General features: G+C 40.3%; 1 protein-coding gene across 2 annotated transcripts in view; it reads left to right on the forward strand.

The window, feature by feature from the left end:
* The window catches only part of COL6A3 (collagen type VI alpha 3 chain), a 125,967-nt gene that overhangs the window by 65,931 nt on the left and 40,199 nt on the right, over positions 1-19,837 (forward strand). For both annotated transcript variants that reach the window (XM_020802374.3, XM_072977174.2), the window contains 14 exons: positions 918-1,063; positions 1,905-1,997; positions 3,347-3,400; positions 6,491-6,562; positions 7,667-7,693; positions 7,811-7,855; positions 7,977-8,030; positions 9,017-9,079; positions 10,842-10,907; positions 11,061-11,114; positions 12,190-12,225; positions 13,070-13,132; positions 13,470-13,532; positions 19,288-19,350. In XM_020802374.3, the coding sequence (XP_020658033.3) occupies positions 918-1,063; positions 1,905-1,997; positions 3,347-3,400; positions 6,491-6,562; positions 7,667-7,693; positions 7,811-7,855; positions 7,977-8,030; positions 9,017-9,079; positions 10,842-10,907; positions 11,061-11,114; positions 12,190-12,225; positions 13,070-13,132; positions 13,470-13,532; positions 19,288-19,350 (899 nt within the window). The remainder of the gene's footprint in view (positions 1-917; positions 1,064-1,904; positions 1,998-3,346; positions 3,401-6,490; positions 6,563-7,666; positions 7,694-7,810; positions 7,856-7,976; positions 8,031-9,016; positions 9,080-10,841; positions 10,908-11,060; positions 11,115-12,189; positions 12,226-13,069; positions 13,133-13,469; positions 13,533-19,287; positions 19,351-19,837) is intronic.

Genomic DNA, 19,837 nt, shown 5'->3' on the forward strand with positions numbered 1-19,837 from the left:
CTCCTTTGTCATCTTTGTCACATCAATTGTGACAGGCTTTCCCCGCCTCCCCGCACAGCCAACTACTGATCAGCTGAGCAGGGAGACTCCCCATACCACCTCCTCACTGAAGTGGTCAGCTGCATGGGGAGACAGGGAAAGCCAGACGGGCTCCTGCCTTGATTGGCATGACAATGACAGCGAACCACCCGAGTGCTATGTGGAGCCCAGTGAGTGGGCTGGTCAGTTCTGGGAGAGGGAATTGAGCCCCCACGGCACCTGAGATTCCATGGGTCATATTCGTGTTCCTGGATATACAAATACAATTAACTCATGTCTAATTAGCACTTCTATATATTATGCCCCAGTTTAGGGAGAATTTTGTTCACTTCACATTTCACTTATGCTTCCTGAACAAGTATATAAATCAAAACACAATTCCCTGTATTACACTCAGTTTTGTGATATATGTGTACATGAGGGGAAAGTACCTGCACAAACTATACACAAATTCATTACATTATTAAGAGAAATATGCACAGAAATGCATAGTTATTTTGCAGAACGTTTTAAACAAATTCCAATCCTATGAGGAAATGAGATGTAATGAACTGGGAATGTGAAAGTGGGAAAAACCCAAAGTGGGAGATGTTCCCTGGTAGAAGACGAGGGCCAAAACCCAGTTATGTACTTGATCATGTTCTTGCTGTTTCTGCCAAAATAAGCATATTTCTTCCTTCCTGTGACTGTCTCATATTCACTCTAAAAACCTGTTCCAGACTACTTGTAGGAGGGTTTTCTTTTCCATGGGAAGCTCTAGCCCCCGTTTTCATTTTGAATTTGGTCAAAGTGTAGCTCAGCCAGACCATACAGAGAAAGGGCTTTCAGGAAAGGGACTAATTACTCAAAACTAATGGCTTTCGTTTCCAATTTTCTAGGTGTCAAAGCTCTAATTCTTGTTGGCTTAGAGCGAGTAGCAAACATGGAGGAAGTGATGCAACTGGAATTTGGGCGTGGCTTCACTTATAATCGGCCTCTGCGAGTGAACCTGCTGGACTTAGATTTTGAGCTGGCAGAACAACTGGTAAGTAGAAAATGCCTATAAGATGTCTCAGTTGAAACCTTTTATGAATGTTTAAATGTGCATGGCTCTTATACAGTTAATGTTCTTTCTTTGAAAATGTTTGTCCCTTCTATGGCTGTTCCCAATTGTGTAACTCTGTGAGATGTTTAAGCTTTCTGCATTGGGGGAAAAAATGATCATTTTGGTAAGGGCTAAACAGTGAAAAAATAAAGTATCTCAAAACCTGCTGCCTGCCAACAAGGTAGGAGGCCTTTAGTAGTGCGTGATATAAAATAGTATATCATAATCTATTTCCTTTTAGCTCTTTTCATTTGGCCCAGGTGTCAGACTGTGGGTACAAGAACTTTTCCAGCTGTTCCATGAAATCCTCCCATGGTATCGCTGATGTTGTTTTTATTGCAGTCCTTGTAAGGCAAGAGGCAAGATGGGGAACCCAAACTAATGCCCCTGGTTCATTGAGGGACACCCTTGCCATCCAAACCTGCCTTAGAAGTCACTGCATCTGAAACACTCCTGAATTTAGTAGGGATCAGGGTTGAAGATAATTATGTTGCCTCTCTGGCACTTCAGCATAATCAAAGAGTTTCATATTTTTTGTAATCCTTATTAATCTCCACCCTGTTGAACTTCAGTGGGCAATAAAAATGGTCTTATTCTATCTAACCTTAGGTTTCTGATGCTCTTTTTAAAAAATTGGCTCAATTTTCCAATCTGTTTTTGTATAATGTTTTTATGTATTTTATTTTGCTACGGGGTCCTGGATGGTAGAAAAGCAATTAATAAATGCTTTTATAATTTATTAATAAAAACATTTATAAATATTTTATTTCCTCTCTTACAGGACAACATTGCAGAGAAGGCATGCTGTGGAGTCCCATGCAAATGTTCAGGGCAGCAGGGAGACAGAGGGTTGCCCGGCTCCTTTGGGCCAAAGGTGAGCAGGGTTTGCCTCAGTTTTGGAGGCTCCATATCTTTTGCTCTTTCAGGATCCTCACACACTCTGCATGCCTCAGAGGCTTTGGAAATGTACTTCCTGAATATCACGCCCCACCAATGGGATTTCCAAAGCTATTTGTGATATAAGACAGGTAGACAGAAAATGGGTCATCTGTTAAAAGAAGACAGTTCTGAATTACACAAGAACCCTTGGCCATACCATAGGAGTAGCACTGCACATCCTGGCTTTTGATTCATACTGAGCCAGAGCTTTGTATATGTAAACTTTTTGTACTACAACTTCCAGAATCCTCCAGCTAGTGTGAGCCCTGGCTAAGCTGGTTGAGGGATTCTGGAAGTTGTGTCCAAAAAAAGTAATGTTTCCGAGCTGCGTTATTGTTCTATAGATGTACTCCTCTAGTTTTATCCCAGATATGACTTCAGTCATGTCTAACATCTGCCAAGTGTTACATTTGTGTGAAATTTATTTCAGCCTTTGGGCTGATAACAAACACATCTTCTATTTTTAACTCAGAAACTGCTGGTATTTCTATCCAGTGGGACATCTGGCAAGGGCCAAAGCTGATGGACCAATGCTGAGTAAAATTCTGATATGCAGAGATCTCTACATCTTGGTTCAAGTTCTGTACATCTCTTGATTTGTAACTTAAGGAACAGGAAAGGCTGAAGGCAGCAGGAAAATTGAAAGACCAACTACAAGATGGATTGACTTCCTAAAGGAACCACACTCTTGAGTTCATAAGAGCAGAGCAGGGCTGTTGAGGACAGGACATTTTAGAGATCACTCATTCATCAGGTCACCATAATTCAAGGGTACCTTGATGGCACACATAACAAGAGCAACAACTGTATTAGAGCTAAAAAGACAGAGCTTTAGGTGGACAATATAAGGTGCACCATCTAGCTGCAAAGTTATAAAAGAAAACATCATTGCTATTAATGAAAAGTTACAGTAGATATACAACAAAACCAGAATTTGTTGTTGTTATGGTCAGATGGTTTGTTTTGTGCAGTGCTTCTCAACCTTGGGTAACCCAGGTGTTCTTGGACTGCAGTTCCCAGAAGCCCTCACCACCAGCTGTACTGACCAGGGTTTCTGGGAGTTGCAGTCCAAGAACACTTGGGTTATCCAAATATGGGGATCACTGGTTTAGTGTAATTAGTTTCCTAGAAGTATTAAAGTAGTAGATCATTATGCATTAATTTCTTTGTAAAATCCCAGATTTTGAGTAGAGATTAAAGAGGAGAATACAGGATAACACAAGAGAAGCTAATATGTTGATATATAAACATTAATGCAGACCATGTGTATTTGTCTTTTTAAAGGGAGTTCCAGGAGAAAATGGCTACAGAGGTTATCCAGGAGATGAAGGTGGACCGGTGAGTAGACTCCACCTCCCAAGAAACGTATTTCCTCTCTTACATGTGCCCAGAGGAAGAACGAAGAAGGAAAAGAAGGAAGAAAGTGCCTTTAACTTTTGATGTGCCTATCTGCAGCTTTGAAGAAATAGAAGAAACTACAAAATGCTCCATATGAAATAATGCAGGAATGTGGTGATACAAATCAAGCCCATGGTGTTTTGGTGATATTATTCCTCCCAGTTTGACAGAGTGCCCACACTAGAGGAACCGTTTGTGCATCCATGATGTGCATCTAAATACCCCCTAAATTCCTTGCTCTTATCTATTTAGCTATCTTGACATGAGAAGATACTTTGATAAGGAATGTTTAAACCCTATGAGATTAATCAGCCAAGAGAAATAATTTTCCCTTTGAAAAATAGACCACGTACCCTAAGCATAGAGGGACTGTCTGGTCATTAAGGAAGAGGCAAACAGTTCATCCAGTGCTTCCAGTTCTGAGGGCAGCAATCAGCTTCATCTGAGCAATTTGTACCCGTCCTGCAGTTGCTTGAATTGCACCATTTTTGTAAAAACAGCCAGACAGTTTTGTTTTAAAAATGAGCCTTTTTATTCAACGCATTTGTTCTTGTGGCTGTGGTAGCACCAAAAGCCACAAGAAATTATTTGTCATCCTCATCAACTAGAAGGAGAATGTTACAGTTTCTCACATTTGCCTGTGAGGGTGAGACAAATGAGAATGTATATTGTGGCTAGACAAATCCCATGGTCCTGTTTGTTCAAGTATGCATAGCTAATGACCAACAAATGCCCCAGCCCCTTACCCTCCAATAGGCTGAGGCAAAGGTCAGCTGAATGATCTATTCATAGTTTCCATGTATGATGGGAACCACGTATGGTGAATCTTACTGACTGGCCTCACTAGAGATTCACTGAGAGCTACATGGTACAAACAGATCCATAGCTGAGATGTGCAGAAACTCTCTGTAGATGAATAAAGGGCATACAGATTGTGGCTGACCCACACTGTACATTTCAGATGGCAGCCAACCAGCTCTGTCCTGAGTCCATGACATTATCTGCAGATCTCAATTTAAAAAAAATCATATGAATAGGGAAACACAAATGGCTACATAAATGTAGGCATCCTTCGGTTTCAAGAGACTATGGCAACATGCTCTGAACAGAGGTCTTGGAACAGTGTCTAGTGTGGCTGAGGAGGCCAATTCAAGAGTGACAATCCCTTCCATACTGAAGACAAATCTGTCCCCTGTCCTGTTCCCTGATTTCGGGACTGCCTCTTTGCCTCGGCCTGCTAAACAAGTGCAAATTGGGAGAGGCTGTGCTGCACTGCTTGCCTCCAGGCTGAACACTCAGATGTCAAGGTTTCCAATCTCTTGAGGTCCATTCCTAAGGCCTTCAGATCCCGCTTGCAGATATCCTTGTATCTCAGCCGTGGTCTCCCTCTGGGACGCTTTCCCTGCACTAATTCTCCGTACAGGAGATCTTTTGGAATCCCACCGTCAGCCATTCTCACAATATGCCCAAGCCAACGTAGACGTCGCTGTTTCAGTAGTGTATACCTGCTAACATTTCCAGCTCGTTCTAGGACTACTCTACAAATGGCTATGACCTGGACAAAACTACACAGTACTCTATTTGTGTGGCCTATCTACTAAAACCGAACAATCAGCCATCCACAATCATACATGCAGTCAAACCTAACATCATAATAATATTTCAGTAAAGTTTAGTGAACTATTTTGAGTGACAGCTCAAAGAAAATGAAGAATATTCCAGAAGGCAAAAAGTTATGCAAGTTTTTATTTTGTTTTGTTTTTGCCTATAGCTCTGTAAAATGGCTGGTGGAGTGGCTGCAAGATGATATATGCTGCACAGTGAAGTCTCTCTGGGTCCTCTCTAGCACCAGGAAAGGGTCCAAGCGAGATCTTGGGCTTTCTTTGAGAAGTTCAGCTGCCTATTGCCTTTTTTGGTTCTGGCGGCTCAATCTACTATACAGTATTATTTACAGTTTCTTCTTTCTTCAGTTCAAGTTCCTGGCCCTCTTTTTAAACTCTACAAATGCTGAACGGGATAAATATTGTGTGTTGTTCCACCCTTTGGGAGAACAGAGATTCTTTGGTCTGCCCATGATTCACCCCAGAATCACATAAATAGAAGGTTCACAAAAATTTACATTAAAATATAATTAGTCATTAAGATGCCACAACGCTTTTGTCTGTTTTTAATTTTTCTTTGGTTTGGCCGATATGTTTGTACAAACTAACATGGTCACCTTGATTCCATCTGTTTTTGTATATTCATGTAAAGATAGTGCCCATGTTTAATTCATAGCACCTATATTAAAGCCCAGGTTAAATGTGCCAGTTTTCTTAATGTATTCTCAATGTATTCTCTTAAAATATGTTCTCAGGGTAATTTCAAAGCATTCTGTATGTGATCTACCCAATTCATCAGGTGGTAAGATTTTTATGGAGGAGAGTACATGAAAATAATGCTATCCTACATGTAATTATGAACCAGTGCAGTGTAAAGGATATTTAGCTTTATTATGAGGTCTATTAGGTGGTAAGATTTCTGTGGAGGAGCATATATGAATATAATGCTGTCCTAATTAAGCTGATCTTCTAGAGAAAATACCATTATAGTCATGACTGAACATTTAAAAAATTATACTAAGTAAATTGCTAGTGACTATCGAAATCTTTATTTATTTAATTTTATTTGATTTATTTGATTTATACCCCGCCCATCTGGCCTAAAAGGCCACTCTTACTATCAACTTACTATGAGTATATTCACATTAGATATTCCATTAGGCTAGATGGAGAAAAGTGCTGAACATTGCCAGACTTCACATAAAAGTTAAAAAATGTTTTTAAGCCTTAGAAATGCCTGAACAGTATTGGTATACTGTAACAGTACAGGCAATAGCCTAGGTGTTAGTAACAGTACAAAGATATGAAGAATTAACGTAGTTCCTTTTTTTCCTTTTTTAACTTTACCCATTTTACTTTACCCATGCCATTCTGAAGTTCATCTTTGATCACATACACACAATGTTGCATTTCTCCTTTCTTGTGACAGGGTGATCGTGGACCACCAGGGATAAATGGAACTCAAGGATTCCAGGGTTGTCCTGGTGAAAGAGGAACTAAGGTATTAATACAAATAAGTTGTATGTCTCAGTATAAGGTCAGTAACACATTTATCAACAGTCATCAGCCCAGTTTAAAGTAATGGAAGAGGAAATCAGAATATTTTACAGTAGTACGGTAAAGGTAAATGTTCCCCCTGACATTTAGTCCAGTTGTGTCCGACTCTAGGGCGCAGTGCTCTTCCCCGTCTCCAAGCCGCAGAGCGAGCATTTTGTCCGAAGACAGTTTCCGTGGTCACGTGGCCAGCGTGACTAGACACAGAACGCTGTTACCTTCCCACCATAGTGGTACCTATTTATCTACTCACATTTTTACATGCTTTCGAACTGCTAGGTTGGCATGTAGGTGACAGGAGCTCACTCTGTCGCGTGGATTCGATCTTACAACTGCTGGTCTTCTGACCCTGTAGCACACAAAGGCTTCTGCGGTTTAACCGCAGCGCCACCACATCCCACAACTTTACAGTAAATTAGTGTATAAATATTTCTATAATGTGAGTTCTATAGGAATGCAATACCTTTCATCACATTGCCATATTTGTATATTACCCTTACATCAGAAAATGAAACTTTTCATGTGTGCCAGTGTTTCTTTTAATACTGAACTACAGTGACATTCTATTGTGCAATTTTTCAGGTGAAACATAGTATAGCAATTAATCCAAGTAATTTCCATAACTCTTTTAATTATTCATATCATGCATCCCCCACTCCACTCCAGACTTCATATTAGTCAGATTTCAGTGGGACACCTTCCACAGGAATAGTGCTTTCTTTCTTTCTTTCTTTCTTTCTTTCTTTCTTTCTTTCTTTCTTTCTTTCTTTCTTTCTTTCTTTCTTTCTTTCTTTCTTTCTTTCTTTCTTTCTTTCTTTCTTTCTTTCTTTCTTTCTTTCTTTCTTTCTTTCTTTCTTTCTTTCTTTCTTTCTTTCTTTCTTTTAGTTGAGATGTCTGTGGGCCTGATATCATTAGTTCAGCATTCTTACTGTTCTTTTTTAGCTACTTTAAAGATTATACTAACTTCTGTGGAAAACTAGAGAATTCAGGTTCTCTACTTATGGTTTTGTTTTCATGAATAATCTTTCTGTTCTTTTTTTTTCCTCTCTAGGGAAGCCGTGGATTTCCAGGGGAAAAGGTATGTAAACAATTTAAGCCATCAGAAAAAGAAAAAAATGCATCTCATCCTTTTTTCTTTGTCAGTCTTCTGCATATTTAAAATTCTTTATACTAATAATTATTTTTGCTTCTCCAGGGTGAATTGGGGGAGATTGGCCTCGATGGAATAGATGGCGAAGAGGTAAATGACCTGAATAAGATTTTATCTTTTTCAGAAAATGCAACTTTGATTACAAATAATGTGTTTTTATATAACAAGCTTTGATTAATTGAATTCAAATGATATTACTTTTTTTTTCCAGGGAAACAGAGGCCTCCCTGGTTCTCCTGGTGAGAGAGGAAGCCATGGCAGACGGGTAAGATTAATGTTAGAAAACTCATAAGGTAATAATGAAAATGTGCAAGTAACCAAATCAATTCATCATCCCAGAGATATAACAGGCTTTAGTGGATCCATCCTAGGCAACCAATAGATATCTGGTTCTACATCAGAAGAGACAAATACACACATGTTGTTGCTTACTATTCCCACTGAGTGTGGGGTCCACACATTCAGGATTACAAAGCATAAATGTAAGATTGAACAGGCCGTGCATTAGACAATAGCGTACTTTTGAAAATGTATAATGCTTGAAATCAAGGGAACGCTAGATGCAAAATCCATATTGGGATTATTAAGCTAATCAAAAAGGACAGACCTTGTGCAAATGTACAAGGTATCTTCTCTTCAGGGGAAATGTTTAAAAAGTGAGCAGGAAAAGGGGGTGAGAAAAGCTTGGTGATAGGTCATTTTAATTCACATATTGTCCAGAGATGTAATGGATGAGGCAGGAAGCCAACAAAAGCATGGAGTTTATCAAGTGTTGTAACAGCATTGGATTTCACTAGAGTAGTCAATATTGGGAGCTGAAAAATAAATATACTGTATTTTTCGCTCCATAAGACGGTGCGTTTCCATAAGACGCATCAATTTTTTAGGAGAAGAAAACAGGAAAATATAATCTGTTTTCTTCGCTCCATAAGACACACAGACTTTCCACCCCCCTGTTTTGTGGGAAAAAAGTGCGTCTTATGGTGCGAAAAATACGGTACTACATATATACTAATATATATAGTAGCTTTCCATTAGAGAAGAATGGAATGAATGCTTTGAAAAGTTGCAGACACTACATCTGATACTTGTAATCTGTAAAAGTCTGTGAAACAAAGGAAGAACCATTGTCATTTTGTTCATATTGTGTTATTTGTGTTAAAGCATATGAGGCAAGTAAGGACTTGCATCCATCCCTATGATGCATGCAGTATATTTTAATGTGTGGTGCAACTGAAAATATCTTTATAGGGAAGCAGAGGAAACAAAGGAGAAAGAGGAGAACGTGGGGACCATGGACTACGAGGAGATCCGGTATGTTCTGTTTACAAAAGAGTTCAGATTGTTACAATTTCCATATGTTAGTGACTCTGATAAAGAGTAATTAGTCTGTTATACAGAATGCTATTTATATATTTAAAATATGTAACCTTTTACAGGACAGTGCCCCCCAGAAGTTTACAAAATTAAAAATGTAAATTTATCTGTAAAACCAAATAAGCGTAGGTTTCACAATCAAAGGCCAATTACAATAAGTTATATAGCCCAGCATAAAATATCACCACGTATAGTCCCTTCTTCCTGACAGAAAGAGTTTTCAGTGTTCAATTCCACTCATTCTACAATTGCCACCAGGCACTGATTCATATATTCCATAGGCCTTGTGGAATGGGAGGTTTGTGTTAGCAAAGCCACCCAAATTTGCTAACCTCTTGAAAGAGTCTTCCATCCATTCACCCTAGGATCTGTAATTGAAAATGAGAGATAGAATTTGGGAATTTCAGCATATTAGTGAGGTGGTAGTAGCCCACATTTTGGATGAAGTCCTCTAGCAATGTAGATGTTAAACAACATATAGCAAAAAACAGAACTCTCTATCATCTTCTGGGACAGTTCAGTGGTGCCTCGCTTAACGACGATAATCCATTCCAGGAAAATCGTCGTTAAGTGAAAATATCGTAAAACAAAATTAAAAGCCCCATTTTACCCCATTCCAATGGGGTAAAAATTCACAGTCCAGTGAAGATCCTCCATACGGCAACCATTTTCGCTGCCTGTATAGCAAGGAATCCATCCCTAAACACAGCGGGGAGCCATTTTAAGCACCCAGTGGCCATTTTGAAAACCCAACGGTCAGCTGTTTCGATCGTCGTAATGCGAAGAATCGGTCTCCGAATCAGGGAACCTATCTTCGCAAAGCGAAAAAACCCAATTTAGACCATCATTTTGCAATCGCTATTGCGATCACAAAACGATCATCATACAGCAATTTTGTCGTAATGCGGGGCAATCATTAAGCGAGGCACCACTGTTCTCTCAAGATGAAACCAATACAGTGCCATGACTGCTATGCCTAACTGAGCCAGGTAAGGTTACCTGGCAGATACAATGGTCAATGGTACTGAATGATGCTGATGTGTCAAGGAAGTTTGCTCCCATTCCATCTCCCCCCCTTAATTCTGCAGCATAAGGGTGACCCAGACTGTCTGTGTGCATAGGTATCTTCTATCATTCATTCAGTGATGGAAGATTTTTTTTTTTAGGGACAGTGCCTGTGATTCAGTGATACAGCACATACTTTATATGCAAAAGTTCTCATTGCTTTCCTCCCTAAGCAATCCCAAGCAGGAATAAGAAAGGCTTCTGCCTGCAAACTTTGCAGAGCCATTGGCACCAGCCTGTGTGAACAATGCTGAGATGGAGAGTCTCATAGTCCAACTCATTATAACATAGAAATACAGCAGTATTTCTATGTTATATACCTTCATATACCTGAGGTAGTGTTCCTGACAGATTATACCATTTCACAATAATTTTGGCTGAAAGTTCCTGGACTAAGGAAAGGTCGTAGGCAAAATGCTGTCAAGTCAGAACTTACATATAATGACTCTAACAGGGTTTTCAAGGTAAGGGAGTTATTTAAGGTGTGGTCTTACCATTGTGCAATATCTTTATTAGACCACACAAATCTCACAAACAGGCATTAGGTTTCAGGTTGAGCAGGACCCTTATTTTGTAGCATAAGCTGCACTAACTGCTCCATTTGGTTCCCACTGTTTTTTTTTTCTGCTTCCAGGGTACCCCAGGAACTGATATGACCCAAAGAGGACCCAAAGGCCAAAAGGGTGAACTTGGACCAGTGGTAAAGTATATTCTGTGTGATGTTTACTGCAACAGAAGATAACATAACTAACATAACTTTTAACTAACATAAAAAGAATGGATCCATCTGCCCTGTGTTGTCTTCTCATTGTCTGTCTCATGGCAAGCAGCTTGTCTATTTTGTTTCCCATAGGGAGAACCTGGAAGAGATGGACCAGCAGGTGCCCCAGGAGGGCCCGGAAGGAGTGTGAGTGTTCATTCCCCTCTCCTCCTACCAGCTGTTTCTTTTGTTACTGACTGGTGCTTTGCTGTATAACGATGGAAAGATAACTGCCTAAAGCCTAGTCAAAACTGTAAAATTTAAAGATGTTTGTACTCATTTGAAATACATTTGTACTGCCCTTCATTAGATTTGATCTCAGAGTAGCTTACAATGAATAATCTCAGAGCGGGGCTAACTAGTACAATCCCACGACTCTCTCATCAGTTTCTTCTTCTTTTATAAGAGTCTTTTATAATTTATAAAACAAAATAGAGAAATGGAGAAAAAGTATAGTAAAGTTTAAAGGGAAAACAGATCCCATTATTTTGTGGTTTCATGAGTAATGGAAATAGTGTTACATTTCTCTGAGGACTGAAGGACCAACATCCCTTGCATTCTGTCCATTCAGTTGTTTTGTCTCCTCTTTTACACATGGCTTTCCTGTTTCTGACAACAAAAATCAGCAAGGATGATGCCTCACAATAATAGGTATGCTGGTTCCATTGCCACCAGAGAAGTACATGTTTCTTGAAACATACCATTCATAAGAGAAATAGAAACTGAGTGAGAGAAGGCTCGTGCTGTGGAGTGACGTAGAAGCATTTCATGGGCTCCAGCTAGGGCCCAACATTTGAGAAATGGAATTTGCCACGCTAGAGAGATTTTCACCAGAACGTTACTGAGTGCCTGGAAGCCAAGCTGGCGAAGAGGGAAGTAGAGCTGGGTTTTGTTTAACCTCATCCCCACTGTCTGAGACCTAAGTAAGAGTCTACTTGAGTCACATCCTTACATGATGTGTGAATTAAGCTTCCAGAGCACTATATAATTTGTAGCACTCCTTGACCATTCAGCCTCCCTTGTGCTCTTATTTGCACTCTGTTGTGATACTTTGTGGACTTTTTGTCAAATAAAGTGCACAATAATATGACTGTATTGTACCAGAGTGTACCAAAGAAAGCTGCAAAGTAAAGGCTACTGCAAAGTGCAGAACAACAGGTATGGTTGAAAACAACTGAGTAACAGTTTGTGGCTTAAGTGGCTATATTTTGTTGATTTGCAGGGAGGACCTGGCAGGAGAGGACCTCTAGGAGTCAAAGTGAGTACTAAGTGAAGATTTTGAAGGGGGGGGGAAGACATCTTGATTTAGTAAATTCCTTTGAATCCCAGTTAATGTTTCTGTTTCCTTCCTGACTTACTTTCATATCAAAGTAAAAGCCTTTGTTCAGTGTCCTGTTCAGTATTTAGGCTACTGCATTGATCTGACAAGGTGCCAGTTGTGTGCCTGGTTGTATATGACTAGCATCTAGTCAGCTTCTGCAGTTGGAGTTCTGTGTCTTTGTAAAAACTGAATAGAACACTTGCCTTTGTTTTTAATTCTTCCCTGTTTAATTAAATAGATGTATGGGGAGTGAGACTACATCACATAGCCCCATCACCTGTAGGCCTGCATGTGATGTAAGCCCCCCTCCCTTGTGTACAAGATGAAGAATATCTATACAGGGGGAGGTCTAAGAAGCTGCACATATAGCTCCCATAGAGGCCACCATTAATACAGCTGTGCATATTTAGGCCTCCACCATACATAAATTCATGCTGAGTCCCCTCATCATAGAAAAGGCAGCCTATAAAGAACAATGAATGAATGAATGAATGAATGAATGAATGAATGAATGAATGAATGAATGAATGAATGAATGAATGAATGGGCACTGGTGACTCAGGCCTTACAAATGAGGCTGCGCTGTGTCTTCATTTTTCACTCATGAATATGACAGCCTGATACAAATTCCTAAAGAAAGTTAGTGCCTGTTGTCACATTTTATGGCATTCAGTAGGTTCATAATGCATCAAATAAGTAAATACTTTATTTTGACTGTTTTTGAAACTAGTGCCCGTCAGTTTCTTTCCTTTGTGTGCTGAATTACTGTACTGTATTTCAGGGAAACAGAGGCACACCAGGTCTACCAGGATCTGTGGGAGAACAGGGTGCAAGAGGACCACAGGTGAGGCAATGATGTTGCTCATTTCATGTGTGTGCACATGTGTGGGTGAGGGTATAATCATCTATGAAGAAAAAAACAAGAATAAGGTTTTTGTGGCAACTTAAATAGATATATTATTGCATATACTTTTGTAGTCTAGAACTGATTTTGCCACATGTATGAAATGTTATACCTAGTAGTATGATGTTAAATAAGTATATATTTTTATAATTTTATACTGCAGGGATCCAGAAAAATCTTGACTTTCAGTTCTTACTATTTAACATTTATTATAGTTAGACAGACAGACAGATGCAATATTTTAGTCTCAATTATTTCTATTTGGTTATTTAAATAGGGACCACCTGGCCCAGCTGGAGCTCCAGGTCTGCGAGGAGAGCAAGGCGTCCCTGGTCCAAGGGTAATTTTTGTGGTTTTGTTGTTGTTTTTATTATTTAAAAAGTTATATGTTCGAGAGACTTCCATTGCAAAATTAGTGGGTGTGGGTGTGTTAAAACACATTTTAGATGAGATAAGTTGATTTAAATTTTAAGAAATAGTCATGTTGCTTTCATTCTGCCAGCCACATGAGTGTAATTCAACTATTTGTCCAGCATTAAGTAGCAGTGCCATTGTGTATTAGTATTCACAGAAATCAGTTATAACAGCCTTTTCAGATCTTCATCCAGAGTAAGACTGGAGCTGAAAATAAATATAAATCTGACAGATTCCTGGAACATTAAAGTTTGGAATTTGCTGGGGGCCTCCAAAAAGAGATTCTGAATTGCATTTTTAAATCCAAATTTTGAATGCTGAGCAGATCAGTAGATTGATGAGATTTTCACACAGCATACACAACTTATTTCCGTGGGAAAGAGTGCACTCAGTTGTATCTTTCCAACTAGGAATCACATGAGCATGAAAATAAGCTTCCATAAGCTACCTGCAATCCTAGAAATTGAGGTGAAACCTTTTCTCAAAGCACTTGGAAAAAATAAAGGGATATATGACATTAAGATACCAACAGAGCTGTTTCAAACCACAAAGAGTGAATCCATCAATATCCAAAAAGAATATCCCAACAAACAAGGAAAACAAGTGGCCCAAAATGAGTGGCCCAAAAAGTAGAAATATTCAATATACACTCTGGTCCCAAAGAACAGAGATTCCAAAGATGGCAGGTTAACTATAAGACCTTGTTTTCCTTTGCAAGCTATGTGATGCTCAAGATTTTACACCATAACACCATATATGAAATGTGAAATGCCAAATGTTCAAGATGGACTCAGAAAAGGACAAGATGCTTGAGATCATTTTGGAAATATATGTTGGCTACTGGAGCATGCCAAAGAATCTGAGAAGAATATTAGTTTGTGACTCACAGGTTACAGCAAAGCTTTTGATTAGATGGTTTGTTAATGTATCTAATTTAATGTGTTGAAATGTATTGTTGGTAAAGAGCTTTGTGGATACCTCAGACTGCAAAAAACAAAAAAACAAAGTTGTTCTAATAAAATTAAGCCAAAATTTTCACTAGAAGCAAAAGTGACTAAACAGAAGGTATAGTACTTAGGCTGATGGTGAAGGTACAAATTTTTCAGAGAGGTCTGTGCCACAGCATATTATTACTGGAATGTGAATATGAATATAGAAATAGCTTACTTTCAGATGAAAGTGGAGTGAAAGAATCATCAGTAATTTAAGATATACAAGTTACACTAGCAGAAAATAGCAAGACCCTGAAACAACTATGTATGGAAGTTAAAGAAGAAAGTGCAAAAGCAGCGTTATAGTTCAATATTAAGAAAAGCGAGACAATGACTTCAGAAGAATTATATAACGTCAATATTAATAATTAATAAATTAAAATTGTTAAAGATTTTCTATATTTTGGATCAATCATCAACCCAAATGGAGATAGCAGACAACAAATCAGAAAAAGATTAACACTCCGGCTGCAACTACATTGCCCTCCCACCCAGGAATAAAGGGGGGAGATGCAGGTGATGGGGTAAACTAGGGCCACACTTTGTTAAATCAACATGCCATTAACTTTTGGCCTCAGAACCAGGGGCCTGTGGGAGTGCGGTATCAGGTTTGGTGCCGAAGGTTTCATAGGACCCCCTCACCAACCTTATACAGACACTCCTTGTTGTCTCTCTGTCCCTAAGACAGCATGACCCTGGCTGTTGAAATATCAACACACACCCCAGACCTGCAAGCCCCGTGATTTTGGCAGCCCTCAGCCTGGGGAGGGCCCCAACAGGTCTTTCCTCTCAGCCCTATAACCTCACGATCCATAGTGCTGAAAGTTCAGATATGCTATCCACTTGCTTGAACTCCATGGGCCCTCATTGATTCAGTTTCCTTCTGCACTACCTTCAGTGTGATCTAAAAGTTAGCACCCCAAACAGTAATGGGGACAATATTAACCCTGTGCCAGTGTGGGACAGGTGAAAAATCCCTGCAACTACTTTTGCCAATTGAGTAGCAGGTCAAAAATTCCTATCCGGCCCTCAACAGGACTAGTCAGACTCACATTGGATATAGTGAGGGCAGGCGGGATGAAAGCCTTGAAATAGGCTGAACATGTGAGGGAGCATCTTTATAAGGATGCTTTCCCTCCCCTTGGATAGAGATGTGAATAGTGTGTCTCTTGTTATCCCAAAGGAAGGGCAAAACAACTCTGTGTGGTGACAAGCGCGGACAGAGCCGACATTGCCCTCCCACCCAGTAATAAAGAGGCGAGATGCAGGTGATGGGGTAAACTAGGGCCACACTTTATTAAATCAACATGCCATTAACTTTTGGCCTCAGAACCAGGGGCCTGCAGTAGTGTGGTGTCAGGTTTGGTGCCGAAGGTCTCACAGGGCCCCCTCACCAACTTTATACAGGCAAGTCCCATACCCTGTTGTTACACTGTCCCTAAGACACCATGACCCTGGCCAGTGAAATATCAGGTCCCCTTGGGCCTGCAAGCCCCCTGACTTTGGTGGCCCTCAGCCCGGGGAGGGCCCCAGCAGGTCTTTCCTCCCAGCACTGTTACCTCACAATCTGCAGCACTGAAAGTTAAGACACACTATCCACTTGCTTGAACTCCATGGGCACTCACCAATTCAGTTTCCTTCCACATTAATCGCCATGGAATGGGAAGTCTAGCTGTGCCTCATTCCCCCCATCAAACTGAAAATTTCAGCGTGCAGTCCCCTATATAAATAATTCAAGAAAACGTTTAATACAGCCTCAGATAAATGAACTCCATCACCTCTGTATAGCTCCGGTTGGTTCAAACGGATCTCCGGTTGTCCCATCCCATTGACTACTGCTCTGCAAACTTCCCTATTAACCTTCCTACATGCCCTATTTATACAACTAGAATCACAGTCAGCTCTCCAAGTATGCTGTGGAATAATCGTGGACCAAACAATTCTCGAAAATGGGAACTTGGCCTTCCAGCTTCTTGTTTCATCCAAAACGTCCAACACAAGGGACTTGCCACTTCTTCTGGTCAAGTCATTACCCCCTCAGATGAACCAACAACAAATGCTAGGGGATGGTTCCAGCATAGGCACCTGACCTGTTGGCCCTCCCTGTGAGCCCATGTCCGTCTGGAGCCCTAGCAGGTCCTGCACCTGTGCTCCAAGCCCCCACAACCACAACACCATTGCCCTACCAGTGTCCTGTATAGAGGCGAGCTCACCTGACCCTTGATTAGCAGCCAGGTCCCAGCTGGATGAGGGCCTTTCCCCGTCTGACCTGACATCATCCACAGCATCCTGCTGAACTTCCTTATGTGCCGGATGTACACACGAGCGTTCTGCTCTATCCTCGACTGGGCCAAGCAGTTCTGTTGGCTGGCAGTTTTGCAGCTCCTGATGCACCTTGCATGCCAGCCTCTAGAGCAGAAAAACGGGATAAGAGATTATCAGCAAGAGCTTTCAGCTTAGCCCGTTTGTGCGCCTTGAACTCCCTCGCTGACTGCTGTGGCTGTTTATCCCTAGACTCCTTATTTGCTTGATTAGTCGTCTGCTGTTCCAAAGCTGCTATTTTAGCGCAGAACCCTTTTGCAAATGGGACACCCTTCCTCATCCGATGACAATGATATGACTGGAGGTGACACCCTGGGAGCTCTGCATTTCACAGGCTGCTTCCCTTTACTGGGTGGTGACAGATTAAGCTGGGACATGATGTTTTGGGAAATCAGAAACACACACATACCCATGGTATTGCAATGGTTCAGACAAAGTCTAGCCCTCAACCCCATTGTCTAGACAAAGCCTAGCCCTCAAAGTCTATTGTGACAGCCTCCTCACATGTCACAGAGGAGCTGCCACGTCACTCTCACATACACACTATAATCACGCTGCCACCAACCACTCCTTCATAAGACTCTTCAGACAAATGTATGATTTTAAAAATAAAAACTTGTATTTTATTGATAACAACAGAAGGAATGGTAAATCACTGTATCAACTAAAATAAAAAGGCAATCAGTAATAATAAAGTATCCCCTCATACACACTCTCTCTCAGACCTTCACTAACACAGTACTTTATAACATATACAAGTCCTAACTCCCTAAGTCCCTACCAGACCCTATCCAAGCCCTATCTGGTTCATATCTTGTCCCTATCTTAGATCCTATCTTAGACCCTATCTGACTCACACCTCATTCACTCCCCCCTTAAATACCATGGCTCCACCCTCTGAAGTCCCACCTCCCGTCATGCTATAGGCAAATGAACTCCAGCCACAGCAATGACAGGCAGATGACATCATCGCTACCGTAACAAGCTGGGACATGATGTTTTGGGAAATCAGAAACACACACATACCCATGGTATTGCAATGGTTCAGACAAAGTCTAGCCCTCAACCCCATTGAAATGCTGTAGTGGGACCTTAAGAGAACTGTACATAAACAAATGCCCACAAACCTCAATGAACTGAAGCAATGTTGTGATGAAGAGTGGCCCAAAATTCATCCACAAAGTTGTGAGAGACTAATAAGGTTATATAAAAATGATTACTTCATGTTATTGCTAAAGGTGGTTCTACAAGCAATTGAATCATAAGGTGTACTTAGTTTTTCACAAATGGCGTCTCCATTTTGACTTTATTTTTGTAAAATGAATCATGATACGGTGTAATATGTCATGTATTGTTGTTCCTCTGAGGTTATATTTACCTAATTGTCAGACCTGCTAGGGCCCGGATGAATTTTATCCTGTCCTGATATGTACAACCATAGAATTCAAAGAAGGTGTACTTTCTTTTTCACATGGCTGTATATTGTTGGAGACCAAGGTCAAGATCAGCCATACTGTGATATTCCAATTTCTTTGTATGGATGTAAAAGCTGAACAATGAAAAAAGCTGAGAAGAGAAAAAATATCTACTGTTTTAAAATATACTGTTGAAGATGAACCTTGCAGATATTACAAACTACAAACCAAATTAAGCTATTGAATGCTAGTGAATTTTCACTAGAAGCACAAAATGATTAAACTGAGGCTATCATCCTTTAAATATCTGGGTGAGGACAAGACTTCTTGGAAAAGACATTAATGGTAGGAAACGTTTGAGGCAATAGGCAAAAAGAACAACCAAACACAAGACAGATTGACTCAATAAATGAAGAGTTGAGCCAGGACTGTTAATGACAAAACCCTTTTGTAAGTCATTAATTCATAGGGCCACCATGAGCCAGAAGCATTTTGACAGCACATAATAGCAAGTTTATTTCTAATGTGGATACAGAGTCATGCACACAAACAGATACTGTGGAAAGAGTTCCTTCACCACATTGTTTTCTGGGATTCTAAGCAGCAATTTCTCAAGAAATAGATTGCTTCTGGGGAGAAAAAGAACAATGTTCTTCCATACAAAGGTTGTGGTCACACCAGCAAAATGTCCCTCTATGGTTATGTGACTTTTAATTGCGTTCCTGTCATGCTTAAGGTCATGTGGCATTTCTTCCAGAACATGCTTCCCAATGTGGTTTTGAGTTACCAAGTCACTTCCTGCCAATTCAGTGAGCACCTAGAGCTTCTTGTTCATACCGCTTGGCAGAAGTTAACCGACACGTCAACACACATGCCTTGCTGTATTTTTTCTGTTTTAAAAAATTACTGATTTTATTGCCATATTCCCAAATGTATTTCCCTGTTACCATAGGGTGGTGGAGGTCCACCTGGATCCGCTGGGGAACGTGGCAGGGTTGGTCCCCTTGGTAAAAAGGTAAGTGCTGAAAGAATTGTTTACCTTTAGTTAAAATGAGAGAGGAATGCTGGAGACTAGCCTGAACATTGTTTCAACATATAAAAGGAGCTATAATAATTACCTGGGACAATATGAGAGTTGTCAGAATCTCTTTTCCATGGAATATGTTTTCTAATAAAGTAATTCTGAAATTCATAAATATAGTAGGTGAAGTTACTGAAATGTTGTCAAACTCTGTATGAAGCTGATGTGGGACACTGCTTAGAAGTACAGTGGTGCCTCGCTTAGCGATGTTAATCGGTGCAGCAAAAATCGCCGCTAACTGAAAACATCGCTAAGCGATTTTAAAAAGCCCATAGGAATGCATTGAAACCCCTTCAATGCATTCCTATGGGCAAAAAACTTACCTTTAAGCGAAAATCCTCCATACGGCGGTATGCGCTGCCCGGTATGCGAGGAATCTGTCCCAAAACACAGTGGGTGGCCATGTTTTTTACCCGGTGGC

This window comes from Pogona vitticeps, chromosome 1 (assembly GCF_051106095.1).
Source record: "Pogona vitticeps strain Pit_001003342236 chromosome 1, PviZW2.1, whole genome shotgun sequence".
Taxonomy (NCBI): Eukaryota; Metazoa; Chordata; class Lepidosauria; order Squamata; family Agamidae; genus Pogona; species Pogona vitticeps.